At 38.8% G+C, this 18,058-nt stretch overlaps 2 protein-coding genes across 4 annotated transcripts in view; one reads left to right on the forward strand and one right to left on the reverse strand.

Moving 5' to 3' along the window:
* The window catches only part of FucTB (alpha-(1,3)-fucosyltransferase 10), a 435,464-nt gene that overhangs the window by 140,701 nt on the left and 276,705 nt on the right, over positions 1-18,058 (forward strand). The gene's annotated exons all lie outside the window — the stretch shown is intronic.
* Positions 1-18,058, reverse strand: part of fz4 (frizzled 4) — a 135,951-nt gene that overhangs the window by 40,016 nt on the left and 77,877 nt on the right. For all 3 annotated transcript variants that reach the window (XM_065234733.1, XM_065234739.1, XM_065234747.1), the window contains exon 3: positions 16,349-16,542. In XM_065234733.1, the coding sequence (XP_065090805.1) occupies positions 16,349-16,542 (194 nt within the window). The remainder of the gene's footprint in view (positions 1-16,348; positions 16,543-18,058) is intronic.

Below are 18,058 nucleotides of genomic sequence, written 5' to 3' on the forward strand. Positions count from 1 at the left end.
AATCCCTTTGGAGTTTCATTCAAAATTCAATTTTCTCGGTATTCTTTTCGGAATTATTTAGGAACTATTTGCAGTATTCACTAGAAATTACACGCATAATTTTCTTGGAATACTCCCCAGAAATCCTTTGGAACTATCCTCAGAATTCAATATCCTTGAGGTTCTTCTCGGATTTTTTAGAACTCTCAGAAGTCCACGGGAATTATATTTAGAACTCTTCATGATTTTTTCTCAGAACACATTGGAATTGAATGAGCTAGAAATTATCCACGGAATTCGCTTGAAATTTTGCTTAAAATCCCTTAGAAATCACATTTAAAATTGGATTTTCTCGGTATTCTTTTCGAAATTGTCATGGAACAATCTGCAAAATGCACTAAAAATTATCTGCAGAATTTTCTTTGAATTCTCCCCAGAAATATTTTGGAACTGTCATAAGAATTCAATATCCTTGATATTCTTCTCGGAGTATTTTAGAACTTTTTTTTCTCAGAACACCTTGGAACTGAAATTCCCCTAAAGTTTCAGAAGAATTTCCTCTGCATTCTACAGAAAGTCTTCCCAGAATGAGCTTGAAATTATCCTCGGAACTCCATTGAAATTTTTCTCAACATCTCTTTGGAATTTCATTCAAAATTTGATTCTCTCGGTATTCTTTTCGAAATTATCTTAGAACTATATGCAGAATTCACTAAAAATTATTCGCAGAATTTTCATGGAATCATCCCCAGAAATATTTTCTTCTCGGAAATCAAGTTTAAGTTGTCCGCCCATTCACCAAATCATTGTAGTTTTTCTACCACAAATGTTCAACAAAGCTTGCCCCTCCATTCACCAGAACTGTGCAATTTTTACATCAGGCCTCTCCATGCAGCAGATTGTTGCAAATCTTACATCAGGAATTTTCAATACAAACTTGCCACCAGAAAATTTCAATTGATCAGAACGATGCAAATTTACCACCGTTAATGTTCAATAAAAATTGCTTCTCCAATCTTCTGATTGGTGCAGATTACCTTTTTCCATTTTCCACCAGATATTTTCAATATAGCTTGCTTCTCCTATCATCAGAATGTTACAGGTTTTCCACCAAATAAAGCTTACCCCTATTTTTAGATTTTTCATCATAAATTTTCAGTAAAGCAGCTTCCCTCCAATCATCAGAATGGTGCAAATTTTACACCAGAAATTATTATTAAAGTTTGTTTCTCTATTCAGCACAAGAATGCAAATTTAAGACAAAATTTTTTCGAAAAATCTTGCCCATCCGTTCACTAGAACGATGCAGATTTTCCACCAGAATTATTCAATACAGCTTAATTTTAAATAAAGCTTGTGCCTTCATTTACCAAACCAGTGCAAGTTTTTCACCAGAAATTTTCCGTTCATTTCATTTATCAGATCTATGCAAATTTTGCACCAGAAATTTTCAATAAAGCATGCTCCTCCATTCACCAGAACGGTGCACCAAAAATTGTCAGTGAAGTTTGTTTCACAATGCACCTTTGTAGTGCAATTTTCAGGCTTTGCCTCTTCATGCACCAGAATGCTGCAAATTTTCCACCATAAATTTTCAATGAACCTTGCATTCATCAGAACGATGCAAATTATGCACCAGAAAAATGAATAAACCTTGCTTCTACATTCACCACAGTGTAGCGAACTTTCCGCCAGACATTTTCAGTTAAATGTGCACCTCCAAATTTTTAGCATGATTCAATTTTTCCAATTTTCATTCAATGATTCAATTTTTTCAATTTTCATTTTGATTAGTCCCTCCGTGCAGCACCTTGATAATATTTTAACACCAGAAATATTCAATATAAAGCTTATCCTTTCATCTACCATCACGAAGGTGAATTTTTTCAACTTTACATTTACCCTCTTCTTTAAACCCTCCATGAACAACCTTGAAAAAAAAAGACACCAGAATTTTTTTTTTTTTTTATGCACCGCTGCTTATGTGCAAAAATGCACTGTGTTGTAACCAAAACATTTCATTGAAGTTCGTCCCTTCATGCACCTTTGTGGTGCAATTTTCAGGGACCATCTCAAAGCGATTGACGCAATAAAAGGTTTTCAGTGCTCTTATTTTATGAAATGAAGTTATTTTACCTTCAAATCAATTGAAAAAAAATATTTTATATCATAATTTTGTAAATGTGGAAATAGAAATCTTATGTATAAAAGGAGGGGCAATTGCCCCCACCTTACCCCACCCTGTGCACGCCAGTGGGTTCCATATAATTTGTGTGAACACTAAAGCACCTAGCGGTAGAAGGCAAGCTTTGCCTGCAGTTGCAGTACATGGGCTGCATACTTTGAGAACCTGTGTGAAGCGCATCCACAAGCATCACTTGGTGAACCAATATTTTCTCCCACGGTTTGATGCTCTGATTCGTTCACACTGCCACTTCTGTTCTGTGCTCTAGGGCTGAACTGAAGCATTAATGGCAAAACTGACACACTTACGGATTTTTTTTTTTTTGTTGTCACAGACTATGATTTTTTGATTTTTTGATTTTTTGGCCTATGCCAGCCATAATTGGAAACCAGCCATAATAGGAACGACTGACGATCTAACCGACTCAAAATTGCCGATTTTGCCAAAAGAGGATTTACTTAAAAGAGGGTTGAATTTTCCCTACATAAAGGAAATGGCTCTAATGTTGGCCTATGGATCTAAGATTGGGCCCATCGCTAAAAATCAGCTACTAAAATCGGTACTAATGAATATTTTTGGACGCTATTGAAAATTTAGCCGATTGCTGAATGAATTTATGTATGGGCCCAAATTAGGAAATACATCCATTTCCCCAAAACAGAAAATTTCAAAATGGTTTAGCAGAGATTGGGGAAATGGCTCTAATGTTGGTTTATGGATCTAAACATTGGGTCCATCGATAAAAAGCTTCTGTTCTTCAATTTTTCTTTGAACAATGCGTCATATGGACAATATAAATGGATATTTTGGTTGCTAGTAAGCAATTGTCAAAAAATGCTTTACTGCAGAATGTATGTATGGGCCCAATATTAGGGACACTTATGCCAACATTAGGGGCTTCAACCCTAAAAATTCAAAATTTTTAACGTTCAAAACAAAAAGCAAATCTCTGGATCTTGGCCTTGGTAGAATTCACAAGGCTCTTGATATTGGGGGAAATAAATTGTATTCTGGCGCTTTGGAGAACTTCCATAGAATTTTGATTTGAGGAGAATAGCAATGAAATTGCAAGGAATAAGGTTAGGTTATATTTATTAGCAAATCTTTCAGCCATAGGCAGGTTCATCTTTTAATGCAAGGGTTAATGAGAAGATTTCCAAGAAAAGTCACTCAGAGTTAAAAGGACATTCAGTTTCGTTGTAATTCAATGATGAATCAAGACAAATTGTGTTGAATTGGCAAGCTTCAGATGAATTCTGAGGGGAAGCTTCTTTTTTTAGATGCCCACCAGCTCACCCCCACACCAAAGAGCTCTCATCAAGAGCCCCCTGGTAATGGTACCTCGTTAAGATTTTAATTTAAAAATAAATATAAGAATTAGAAAGAATAGTAACATATGCTGATAATTTGCAGGTGTGTGTGATGAGCTATCTGTAAAACAAACAAAGTTAATAATGTTGGGATGTTCATAGTGGAACTAAGTTCCTTCAAAGGGATCCCTTTCCTATAAATATAAATGATTCAAAATATTAATATATATACAGCTTAATAGTGAGTGTAATACAATGATAATAATCAGTGCAATTCCTATAATATAGTTTACGAATTTATATCAAGAGTTCATTGATTGTTTATTTGTAATATTGTTTCAAACTGGTTTTAAATAACAATCGATTGTTCAAATTTTTCAAGCGTTCCGGAAGTACGTTATATACAGATGGACGATAAAAGGAGATTCGTATTTGACCAAGGCATGTAAATGCCCTCGAACGAATTAAATTATTTGCATACCGAGTGTTGTGCTCATGATTTGCGATCGGTAAGATGACGTTACGATGCATGTTCGGGTTTTTTAGCGTATCGTATACAAACAAGCAAGACTTACACACTTACACAAGCCACGTAATGGGAGAATACTGTGCGATATGTTGGTGTAAAGTTGGAGAAAGTAGAATACAATTGTGATAGCCGAAAAATGATTTTTAAACATCGATTTTGCAATACTTGAAGCTTTTTCATCTTACCTTTGCAAGCATGTCCCTAATGATTAGGTATTGCAGATTAGAGTGTATATAACCATGATAAAACGTTGGAAAAGCACTCCTAGGCACAAATTTGCTAACACGATACATTAAGCCACAAAGAGACGAAATTTTCATTTGGAGGTGTTCTATTTGATCACCCCAAGAGAGCGTAGGATCTAACACCAAACCTAAGTATTTAAAACTGGATACTTTTTCTATTACTTTAGATCCAATTGACGAACAATTGTACGGAAGATTTTTTTTTTCCTTAGTGTGTGGAACACCATATATTTAGTCTTGGATTAGTTTAACGAAAGTAAATTTGCATCAAAGTATCTCATGAGAACTTGCAGATCATCGTATATGCAAGAAAAGAAACAATAGATAAATAATCATGATTAGGGTAAAAAAGTGCTGTATCGTCCGCAAATAATTTGGCTATTCCTTTAAGAGGTAAATTTCCAATATCCTTGATGTAGATCAGAAATAAGAGGGGCCCAATATTAATTCCTTGAGGAGCTCCTACGTTTACTCCTAGGTTAAGCTAGCACCTTTGAAAGTGACTTTAGAACCAAAGGTGGAAAACCATCTGTTCCAGCACCCTTTGAAGCATACATTGAAGCACGAATGATTTCATCGACGGATAAATTATCAACTGTAATGTCCATCATTGGCACTTGGAGATATGAAAAATATTGATAATCTCGCTCGTTCTTTCCAGTCCTGTTGTTGAATTACAGCTCATTGATAAACAAATTTAAAAAAAATATTTTGGATCTGACTTAATGTTATTTTTTAACTGTATATTGTGTTCTTCATAAGAGTCTAGAGATGTAGACTCACCTGGTCACATCAGGTCAAATAATATATAAGATTATCATCGTTATTATTTATTTTGTAAGCCTTATGAGCTTTCTACATTCTATTTCTTAGTTTGAAAATCTGTCTGTTACACCATATTGGTGCCTTTGTATTTGTTCTATTTTTTTGCTTCATTGGCACAATCTGCTCTAAAATACCATAAACAATTTGATAGAATGCACGTAGTAGAGGTTGCCAGTCTATACTGTCCAATGTATTTTGATTGGTCCATAGTTTGCTTTGCTAAAATCAAAGGACGGTTCGGACAAATTATTATCCAACATTTCCTAATTTTCTCCTAAAAGGAATATAGAGTATTCAATTTTCGTGTGGAGCACTTCATTTTTTCAAAGCGGAGTTGGGGACTCAGATATGCAAAAAATCATCAGCCAATTAGTCAATGGCAAATCTAAATAACAGTTATAAGAGCACTAAGTTGAAACCCAGCGTAAAGTCCCAGTATGGACGTAATAAAACCAAAAAAGAAGAAGCGACAAACTGCAATGATCGAGATGCCAGAGCAATTGAGATTGAAAACATAGCAAAAAGTCAAGTGTAAGTCTTGAAGAAATATTTAAGATGATTGTTCAAATTTCAGTTGAATGACTCATTTGACCTTTTACTACCAACCCTGCCTCCTTCCTATTCTGAAACCTGACAACTCTCTTGTCAGACAATTATTATCTTATGAATAACATCACACACAATACCAAAGCTGTGGAGTGGGTATTGGAGTTGACGATACCGACTTCGACTCCATGAGCTGAAGAGTTAATTCAGAATCGAAATAAATTATACTTTCTTATCGCAAACTGCAATTTAAAATTTCTGTTTTTCATATTTTCCACAAAAAAAACTCCAACCAGCAAGCACTCCAAACATATGCTTCAAATCATCACCTTTTCCACTGCACTATCAACCGAATAAGATTGTTTGGAATCAATTATCTGAATTTCACTGTGCCGTGTTATTTATTTCCATCGATTCCTTCAGCTTCTAGCCATCAACCGAACACCCAATTAGTGCCCGCACGGCCACAGAAGCATAGGATCATTTCCACCACGGCGGGAAGGAAATAGTTTATTTTTCCTGTCTAATTGAGTGATTAATTTTCTCATGCGCAGATAAATGGTAAACCAATACATAACACCGACCGACCGACAGACCGGCCGCCCGACCGACGATGGGTGATCAATTAAGCGCAAAACGTGCGCATTTTGTTCATACGGGAGTTCAAAAAAAAATTCCACTCTAACGAAAATAAAAACTAGTCCGAAAAAGTAGCCGACCATGGCCCTCGGCTCACTTTCCTACGCATCACACCCGAATGCGAACACATAACTCAGGGAGCATTAGTTTTCAACGACTCGCACCCCACGAGCCCCATCCATACATGCGATGATCCGAGCTATGCGCGCAATCAGCTACGTGTATGTTGTAATTTATTTCATGGCTAATTTATGGTTCCCCGGGATCCGGAATCCGTTCCCGGACAGCCAATGAATTTTTCTGGAAGAAATGTGGTTTTCCTTTCCATCGTGGCCCCGAATGCGCCGCATTTTTGTTTCCCCTCTTTCCCGCGCGGCTTTCATCCTTCAACGATCGCTGGATGCTTCCCGGGGCGAGAAAAATTCACCTCCAGGTTCTCCTTTTCCTGCCGCGGTCGTGGCAACGCAACTCGAATAAATTAATTATCCAAACAAAATCAAACAATAAATTACGGAATAATAAATAAACATCAGCTCGCTCGCTCGCTGTTGCTGCAGACTGCGGTTCGGTTCTGAAACAGGCCCCAATACCACTGAGTAGATCGTACCCATAACTGTACGCACAATGTATAAATGTGTGAGGATCGTTTGCTTATTTGCATGGTATGTGTAGGTGATTATGATTAAGAACAGCTGAGCGGTGTCCTACAGAGCAGTGGCCTTTTCCACTGACGTATTGAAAAATTGGTACTAATTTATATTCCTTTGATCAAAACCTATTCTACCGATTCGATCAAATCCTTTTAGGATTTTATTTATTTATTTTTTTGGAAAAATATGCATGCAATCATGACAGACATATTTTCATTCCATTCATAACTAAAAATTATGAAAGATTCTGAATTTGGATTCCTGTTATCTAAATGCTGTCAAAATTTAATATGAAGAAATTGCACAACGGCAGCAAAATTGCTGCAATTGAACTGACAGCATTAGAACGAAACTCGGTTAAAACGGATAAGATCCAGAATCAGCGAGTGAGTCGTTTAATATACCCATTGCCCAAATTTATTAAACTTTTACCATGTTTAGTTCTATATATTTTTGTTTTAAATCGATCAAATGGAAGTCTAAGTTGTTGCTAGGAAAACAACTATGAAAAGTTGCTTAAGTAAACAAAGTTTCTTTTCATCCAGTAAGTTTCATTGGAATCTGGCAGATTCCTACCAACCACCGAGTTGGCGTAAAAATTCCTGAATTTTAAAGCCAAAGCAAATCCAGCGTATATCTATAGGAATTTCCGGATTCCTCCAAAGCATGTGAAGCGTTTTTCAAGAGCATAGGAAAATGACTTCAGTGATTTCTATTTGTCCAGAGCTAACACTAACTCGAGAGGTATTCAGGGTCTATTTCAAAGGGCTTCTACGGGCACATGTTTAGTCCCAAGAACTTTCAAAACAGTGTTAATGCAAGGGTATGTTTGAAAAACATCCACAACAAGTGCAAGGGGCTTAAAGTGCATGTTCACTGAGTTCTTAGGGCGTTAAGCAAGCTGAAAACAGGCTGCTTTTGGAACAAATTCAGGGAAAGTTCAGAGGACTTCTAGGGTGTGATACTTATAAAGAATGCTTGGTGTTTGTCTAGGACAAATGTAAATGATCAGGCGATTCCCAGAGTATTTTCAGATAAAGATTAAATTCAGCGAACACGTTCTAAACGCTGTCAGAGACAGGGGTTTCAGAGAAAATACGGAGAACTTCTAAGACAAGTGTAGTGAACTTCTCATAGCTTTCCCACCCACAGGTTGTGTTCAAAGGGTTTCTATGATAAATATATTCGGTGGCCGTGCAAGTTTCAAGAACAACTTCCACAGCACTTCCAGCGCAAGTCCAGTATGCTTTCTCGAACTTGATTATTGGGTAGATGTACCAGCTATGGCTATACGTTCCTATTATGGTGTGTTCCAATTATGGATTATGGGATTACCATATTCCCAAAAAAAATATTCTCGAGGCGGTAAACTTCACCATGTTCGACGTAAGATCTTGCTAAGGCGAGGGATAGAATAATTCCAAGAAAAATCTTACGCACGGTCCCAAATGCCGAATCGATTAGGCTCAATTCACATTTGTACAAAAATTCGATCATTTTGGAACTTGAAATATTTTTAAGAATAGCGTATTTGACATTTTTCAATATAGCTGATGAAATCTTTATTTTTATTTTATGTCACCCTCCCCTCCCCCCTTAAAAATTACAAAATATTGAATGTGATGTGATGTGATGTGATGTGATGTGATGTGATGTGATGTGATGTGATGTGATGTGATGTGATGTGATGTGATGTGATGTGATGTGATGTGATGTGATGTGATGTGATGTGAATGGAATCCACCATCAGTGCATCAGTGCACCACCAGTTGACCTTTGGAGGACAAAACGACCAGATGGCCATCTGTAATCACGTGACAAGGGACTGGCAAATCCACGAACCCTCGTCCAGTCAACAAATCCTTTGATTCCATTAGGCTGTCCCCCAACCCAGTATATAATATAATGTTTTAACATATATGATTTACAGTAATGTTCCACCACATGCTAAAAAATGTGCAGACAATCCATTTGGCGTTCAATGATGATTTCAAAGACATAAAGAATGTGCTGCGTGGAGAAAACTCTATTGAGAATTGGTCAAATTTAAGAGAACCATGTAAACTTAGTTTAAATATATAGAACCAGATACGATCTCACCAAGTTAGTCCAAATGAATCCACAGGAAGCATCCGAGCTATTGTTGCATTGTAGTTCCAATTAAAGACGATTCGCTTGATGGGGATCAACATAAACTAGTCCCGTCCTATGTAGAACCAATTTGAAGTGTCCAAATGTAGTGTTCCTCCGGCTTGGGATAAAAGATAATCGGCTGTAGTCGATTGCTGGATCAGAGTGAAGGTAGCATGTATGTATCAGGTCCAGCAAATACGACGAACGTCGTAAAAATTACAAAATATTGAAGGGGCAAAACAAATTCAGCCTTATTAATAATCGTCACTTACTTTACGCATTATCCTAAAACAACACCAATTTTTTTTATTCGAGATATTCGAAATCTTTATTAGTGCAACCATTACATCAAAAGCCTGTTAACAAGATGTTTGAAAATATAACCCAAACATTATGTTCTAAAATATTTGCCATTTTGTCAATGATGGTTTCATTTTTCATGAGCTTTATTTAAAGGAAAAATATTAAAGATAGATTTTTGAGATATTTCAGTTCCTAATACTTAATTTGAATTTTTACTGCAAATTACATGCAAACATATTTTTCTCACAAAGATTTTACTTTTCTAAACAACTGTGTCTCGGACGTCATTTCGACCAGAAGTGACGTTTTTGCGCTACAATTTATTGAAAAATGTCAAGGACCCCATTTCGAAAAAAAATAGCAAAGTCCAAAATGGCCGAGTTTTTGCAAAAATGTGAATCATTGCCCATAACACAAAATTATACAAAGATTCATGCAAATCGGAGAAGGTCGAGTCAAAAATTTCAGTGTTTTAACCTATCGGAACTGAAAAAAAATGATAAACACACCATTTTGAAACAATTTGCACGATCCAAAATGGCCGAATTTTTGCATAAACAAGAATGCCTGCCCATAACAAATAATTAAGCAAAGTTTGATGCAAATCGGGGAAGGTCGAGTCAAAAATCAGATTATTTTTGCTATTGGGCCTACAGCTGGTCATTAGCTAAACATTGGTCTGAAACCATCAAGAGCTTCTTGCATTACTCAAATGGCCATAAAGCGATAAAACTGCATTAGAAATACTTAATATCTAGGTGTGGCGGGGACGTAATGGTTTTCGAACAAATCAATCAAACCAGTCGACAGAGATCGAAGTAGGTCACGCTGAAGAAGTTACGTGTTCGAATTTTGCCCCCGTGTTTAACAAATTGTGAAGTTTCTTGCGAACATGTGTTTTTGCGTATTGGAATGTTTGAATCTGAGAGTGGAACAGTTAGAGCTGATCGGAACGGGGATCATGAGCCAACATCTGGAGGTTCATCGACAATGCTGCAATGACGGTGCGTTTATTCCGATGCACTTCTTCCCGAGGCCAGAGTAAGGGGAAGCTGACTTTGTTATTATCAGGATCAATGAGATGGAGCTCCATTTGCGAGAACAATTGATCTTAAGAATCACGAAGAGGCGGGCTAAATACAGATCATTCTGGTGAGATCCTCATTTTTAGGTGGGCATTTGCATTATAATTATTTTAGTATTTATAAAAACTTTACCAAATTATGTCCCAGGGTTTAAATTGAGAAACTCGGCTAGCTTGGTGGCTGCCGCTTTTGCTTATTGCGTAGAAGAGCTCCTCCAAAATAAAACAATTCCTAAGATCGCATCGTCTGCTTAAGCGAATCTTGACCCAACTCCGTAGCATATATGGGGGCGTTGGTGAGTCGCTGGCCTCTCGTTAAGTAGATGGTACACCAACAATATCCTTGCTTTCCCCGTAACGGAGAAGATGGGGCTGGCCGGCAATGGCTATTGTCATGCTTTTCCTGTTCTGAATTCTGAATGGAAAGCTATTCACTCCCAAATAGTTTTCCTTAAGAAATTAGAATAAGAACGTTAATGAAGATACATGACAGTTGCCAGTATTGCAATCTACGAATTACTCCGTTGCAAACGCAACGCAACGAATTGTTTAGCTTTTAGAACGATTCTGAGAGTTAAACTTATTCGAATTTCTGGATATAAAAAACTAATAGGGTTACGGGATGTAAAGGAAGACATTCCGCGCAACTACCATAAACCGGACTAGTTCATGTTGATCTTCGTCAAGCTTCGTCTACAATTTGGACTTCTCCATCAACACATGTCAGGCAGCCTTCAGGTTCAATTGGCTAAACTTGGTGACTTCGCTCCATTTTGCAATTTTTTATCTTTTCAAACCAGTAACGTTGGGAGATCACCCTTTTGTGGTGCGTTACTGGTATAAGATCTACCACCGAACCCTAGTCGTAACCTAGTTATCTTTCTCCTTTTCCTTTCCCTCTTCTCTTTTCAGAATGCGAGTAATGGCGCTATAGCCATAAGTCATAAAAGGCTAGGACAAGAGTTAGTGCTCATGCCCCAACTGTCAACTGCCGATGTTTTCTGAATCATCTTGCCCCCTGCACAGTAGGCCTGGCCGTTTTGATATGTGTGACGCATCTTTGATGTGAAACATATATCAAATAGACAAGAAAAATGATGTAGGTAGGGTTAACTACCCCATTTCCGGCCTATTAAGCACAACCCGCACTTAGTATTTCTTAATCTAGCTCAGGTTAGCACCAAACGGAATGTTATTAGTACTAATGGCTTCCAAATTTATTTACCTTTCCGTACGTACCGTAAAATTTGATAAAGAGCAACCAATCGTTGAGATATTGTCAAAAGTCTAACACTGCTTCTTGACGCCAAACTCGGCCTACGGATTCTAAACTCAGCCTAACGCATTAAAACGCCATTGAAACGCCAATGAATTCACTTCGGCCTATCGGATGAAGATAAAAATTGATTCGGTCAGAGCGCTTCCTTTGTTTTTGGGAATTATCGGTGCAAACCTTCATATCACGCGTTCTCATTGACTTTGTTCGGTAGCTTATTAACTAAAGTATCGTACCAAACGCATAATTTACTTGTTAACTCTGAAATCATGGATTTATTTGAAGTGTTCTGCTCGATAGGCCCAAAATGGGCGATTAGGCCGAAGTAGTGCTCTACCTTATATAAATTCTCCAGGATGCTTTCAAGAACTGGCTGTGTTGGTGTTAGATTAGATTAGATTAGATTAAATAAGAATCAATCAAACCAGTCGACATTCATCTTAGTAGTCTGGGGTGACTTCGCCATGCCCAGCATGATATTTACAAGAAAATTAACGATCCATCGGACCAGAAAAAGGAGCTGGCAGCAGTACGCCTTTTGAAATCGCATAAACCGTGTTCCGTTCGAGAAATTGCCAAAAAGTTGGACATTAGCCTCGGAACTGCGCAGAATATCAAAAAAACGTAACAATATCAGAACCCATAAGAAGCAAAAAGCACCCAAAATGACGGATTCACAGAAAGCTTCTTCGAAAATACGGTCAGGGAGCTTGTATGACATTCTCCTTCAAAAGCCGAACCGGTGCCTTTTGATGGACGACGAGACCAGTACACTTCCCGGGCCGCAATTTTTCAACGCTGAGCCCGAGACAGATGTGTCTGATGATGGGCGATACATCCGAACCGGAAAATTTAGAAAAACAGGTTTTGGTATGGTAAGCCATTTGCTCCTGTGGCTTGAAAAGTTCTTCGTATTTCACAACGAGCACAATCAATGGTGAAAATTACAGAAATAAATGCATTAAAAAACGGTTTTTACCCATCTACCAAAAGCATTCGGATGCTCCATTGTTTTGGCCGGATCTGGCATCTACTCACTATGCTTCTACTTCGTTGGAGATGCTCAAGCCTGAAAAAGTTGATTTTGTCGGAAAATTCCAAAATCGCCCAAACTGTCCTCAACTGCATCCCATCGAAAGATACTGGGCAATAATTAAACGGCATCTTAAGAAAGATGAAGAGAAGCAAACTCTGTTGACAGCTTCAAGAAAATTTGGTCTGCAGCACAACGAAAAGTTAAGAAAAAAAGTTGTGCAGAATCTAATGGGCGGTATCAAAAGAAAAGTCCGAGCGTTCTTCAGAAATGAGAAGTAAACATTCAAACGTGAAATCGGTCATTTATATGTTGACTTTCATTTATATAAAGTAAACTTATGAATTTGTTCAAAAATAAATATTTTCCTTTGAGAAACAGGTGTCTACTTTCATTAATGAACAGTCCTTATGATGTGAGGTGATAGATGGATGCTCATGTGATTTGGGATATCGCATGATAGATTTTGACCCTAGTCAAAAACTGAAAAATTCTCCGGGGGTATAAGAACATGGCTGGATGAGGCCAGCGTGATCCTGCACACTTCAAATGACTGGTTTTTGAATTCTCATGTCATTTGATGTGTCACATTATGGGTCTTATTCGTTTCAGTTCAGGTTTAGTCTCATAGCCCATACAAACCGGAACTTGTTCCAGCCATATATCGGGACCCAGAAGAAGAATTTCAAAAATATTGAAAACCTGTGTATGAGACCATGGTGCCTTGCGTTGTTGCGTCCAATTTGGTTCAGTGGTTAGCGAGAAACATGACTTATTTCCAAAAAAAATCCGTATTCCCTGAAATATGTACTGGCAACCGTATGACCGATTCTGAAACTTTTCAGTAGAATTCTATGGCACCATGATACCTTGCATTTTTCGGTTATTGCGTTCAATTCTGTCAAGTAGTTCCCAAAATCCATGTTTTTAATATCTTGATCCGACCATATCTCCGGAACCAGATAACCGAATCTAAAACCATTTGATTAAACTCTATGAGATCATTATATCTTTTATTTGGTGGTTGTTGCGTTCAATTCGGTTGAGTGGTTGCCGAGAAACAAAACTTATTCCCTAAAATCTGTATTCATTTGATCTTCAGGACTAAATGACCGATGGCAATAAAGGGTGCCCACAGTTAAATTGCATCACTTAGAAGTACTCGCCAAAAATAAGTCTCTCAACCGATTGTCAAGAAATTTTCAGGAAATGTAATACTACACAGTTGAAAATTCGGAATTTTACTGGTGATGTAAACATCCATGGATGCAAAAATGTATGCATGTAAACTTCCATTTCACGTAAACTAGCAGCTTGCAAGAAATGTGGCTTACAAAGAAAGACAGTTGCATACAATATATGGAATATTTCATGACATGTGTCATAAATTTACACGATCTGTAATGTAAACTTGTGTGATGTATGCCGCTCCTTTTATGTGCATCATAGTAACGCAAATTTACACTATTTTTTTTAACTGTGTATATATAAGCTTGGTTTACGTATCTTTATTTCATTATATTTCTTCACCAAATCCACCCATAAGGTTTTGTACAACGGTTGAATCGACATTTTTTTTTCTGCTTTCAACCATGATTTCAACATTTCCCGCTCCGTAGGTTGTCAGGACGCTTACGAAGGTCGTGGTTCATTATAGCCCAGTATCTTTCGCAACTCCGTTGTGTTTGGGGGATTGAGATCCTTCGGCACGAAATTGACCTCATTCGTCTTGTACCACTCCAGAACGTCCTTGGCGCAGTGACAAGAGAATACATCCGGCCAAAAATGTAGGAACGATGTGTGATTTAAGAAACGGATGCAGTCGTTTCTTCAGGCACTCATTCATGTAGACTTGACCATTTACGGTTGTAGTTGTTACGAAAGGCCAACCGATCGCTTGTGATCTTCAACGCAGTACGGAACACTTTTTCTTGCACTCACTCAACTCACTCAACTCAATCGGAAGCAAGATTGACAGTTAAACGTTCTCCGAAACGTTTTATGACACGAGAAATAGTAGATTGTTAGATTCCCAACACCTTTCCAATGGCTCGGTATGAAAGATGTGGGTTGTTGAGGTGAATGTGCAACGCGCTGTTTCTTCGATTCCATTTTCAAAACTACTAAAAAATTCGCAATGAAACTCATGCAGTGTAAAAAATACACGCCAATGAGGTCATCTCACGCAAAATTGCTTTTTTTAAAGTGATGCAATTTAACTGTGGACACCCTTTACCCACAACCAGCGATAGAAGATGCCCCTTCCCTTTCTCCTCCCCCTGGAGCGTCCAGAGCTGATCTCATAATTATAAATGTTTCAAATTTTAAATTCGAATTTTAGGAAACATAACAAATCTGAAAAGTTTAAGCTTTATTTATTTATATTTTTTGTAAAATAACAGCAATTTTAAAAGGCATGAAGTGTGCACTGTATCAGCCACGTGTTCAACGGAAAACTCGTACCACCCTTATAGGTGGTTCGCCTCCAGTTGTTTATTCTACTTTTAACGCTTAACATGGCACCCGAAAACGACTTTTATCATTCATTCCCAAACAAACAGTCGAACAAACACGTACACTTATCTCCCAAAACAGTGCACCTAGCATGTCAAATACGATAACTCCTTCCCAGTTTAGTGCACCTTTCCTCTCCCTAATAATATCGGACCAACCAGAGCCACGGAATGAGGAAAACGAAACAAACCAGGCGGCACCTCATTAAATTTCCATGAGCGTCTGCTTCATTTGAACTGCACCGGACTTTCTTCTGACGTCCGTCCGTCCAAGTTGAACCTTAAAATATATGTCTTTTTTTTTAATGTCGTTTCTTTACCTTCTCCCCCGGTCGGCCGGTTGATCCCCCAAATAGAAACTATTTAGCCGGCTCTTAAACGGTGGAGAGCGCGTATAGGAAGAAGGTACACACCGCGTGTTTATGCATCGGAGCGAGCAGCGAGCGCGTCTTTGGCGGTCTTCTTCCCGCGCTCTATGATAATTATTCAACAGGGCCGAACGACGACAACGACTTCTCGAGCAGCATACGTAAACAGTAGTAGAAGGTGCGCGGGGGATGGCTGGGCTGCTAATCTGGATTCGGGTGTGTACGTACATATGTATATGGTCGGTCGGTGTGAAGATAGGCTACAAACCTGCTGCGGTTTGTTGAACCATCTGCGCCGTCCCGTTCTGCTGCTGTACAGCACGAGTATTGGCCCCAAAGAATTTACTTATCACAAACTGTGATTTATAGCACGTTTTATTGCACCCCGATGAAACGATGGTGCTTGATGGCAGGCAGTGAACGCAATTCAAATATGTACAACAATATCCCCGGGCTTAGGACAGGCGTAGGACTTATTTGGAGTTCTGCAGCGACGACGCCGCTGTTTGACCACCTAAGCAATTAAACCGAGCGCAACTGTTGTTAAATGGGCCCTGTTCAACGAACACCACCGCCACTGCATCTTGTTTACAAATTAGTTCAGGTGGTCTTCAAAGAATGTTTTAATTGTCTGTAACTGTACTTTCTCATGTGAACATTTGTTCTACTTTGTATGGAAATCGTCTTGCGCTTCAAATATAATGATAGAAACCGTCAATATGCCACTTACCGAAAAGTTCATCCGCATCAACCAACCGAACCACAAGGACAATGACAGTTTGCACTGCCGGAAGTCCCCAGGCAGCCAGCTGGAACAGCGTATTGTACGATGACTCGGTCTTCTCAGCCTGTGGATCGCCACTCAGATCGTTGCTCAGCAGCCGACGAACCGATTTGCTCCAACGCAAGCAAAGAATCGCCCACCTAGACGGGGAAAACAAATACAAGAAAATAATTAGTTTAGCCGCAATCTTGCATTTACACGCCAAAAGTAGTGTAACTGATTAGATAAATGAACCGATGGCGCGGGATCTTTCCATAAACCGGCACCGCTCGCTACCGTCGGACAAGCGGAACGAAAAAACATACATACATACATACATTCTTAATTAGGTTAGCAGATAATCCGACCGGTATCTAAAAGAGTATTATGCGGTGTTTAAACAACTACCGGCAAGGGTAAAATAATCCAACGAAATGTTTTAAATATTTACGTCTCACTTAGAACCCTCTCGACGACGGTCGGCCTCGAGTGCTTCCCGTTCCGATCTCAATAGTTCCTAATTAATTTCATTCATCAACAAGGTTCGGATCGACCATTAATTGGGGAGATAGATCAACATGGCCTGCAGCACCACACGACGGATCTCAGAGAAAGAGGATCTAATTTATTGGTTAATCTATTGGTCGTTTTCATTCTCAGCTCATTTCCGCCTGGTTTCATCTCAGGGCTCAGGGGGTGAAGGAAAAGAAGTCATGTACTTACTGCGCGCTAGCTGACGCTAACTACTGAACTATTCTTTAACATTCCCCAGAGAGGGATTAGCCAAGTGTTGAGCCAAGCGAGATTCTTTAAGACCCAAGCGGTAACGCAGTCGGTGCAATAAATCGTCAGGCGATTAAATTAATTTTCTCTGCAGCCGCAGCACCAGCGTCGATGGGTGTTAAATCAGTGCCGGACACGTCCCTCTGGGACCAGGAGCGGAAGAAAAAGGAATGAAGGGGGATCGTTCATATGAGGATGGATCGCTGTAAAGATGGTTGTAAATTTCTTGATATAGATTTACGAACTTTGTAATTTGGCCGGCTGAGAAGGCCGATAAGTTAAGTTTCAATTTATTGGGTAGGCGATGAATCTTTCCTCACGTGTCTCAGGACAGTAGATTTCGAAAAACTGTTCCTGTTCCAAAGAGGTCGAAGATGACGACCACGACGCACAGTGGAGTACTCAGCACATCAAACCTGATCAAAATTGTGTTGATACCGTTTTCCATTACAAATGACCCATGAATCTGTTACAAACAATATAAGACGATTTTAAAAGAGAAATTGTGCAGATTAATACACCGCATATATGAGAATTCATACATAACGCGGTGCTAGTATACAAGCGACATGTAATATATAAATGCGAAAGTTTGTTCGTTACGCTTCTGTTTCTTCTTCATTTTGCTTTTTGGAGGGTGGAAAAGTTTTTTTGTTTTTCATCATTTGTTTCGCATCGATCTTGTTTTCCATGCTGAGCACCAATGCTACCGACGCCAGGGAGGCAGCTCCCACACCTGGACCCTACCTATCGACCCATCAACTCATGAGCCGGGGACCAACGGTTCTACTTCCCTTCCGAAGAAACGCGTGATCAGAGATTGAACCCAGGCCTGCTGGGGTGAGAGATAATCACGCTTACCACTACACCACCGGCGCCGCTGGGTGGAAAATG

The sequence above is a fragment of the Ochlerotatus camptorhynchus genome, unplaced genomic scaffold (assembly GCF_037179485.1).
Source record: "Ochlerotatus camptorhynchus isolate MF236.1 unplaced genomic scaffold, CSIRO-AGI_Acam_v1.1 ptg000038l, whole genome shotgun sequence".
In the NCBI taxonomy this organism is placed as follows: domain Eukaryota; kingdom Metazoa; phylum Arthropoda; class Insecta; order Diptera; family Culicidae; genus Ochlerotatus; species Ochlerotatus camptorhynchus.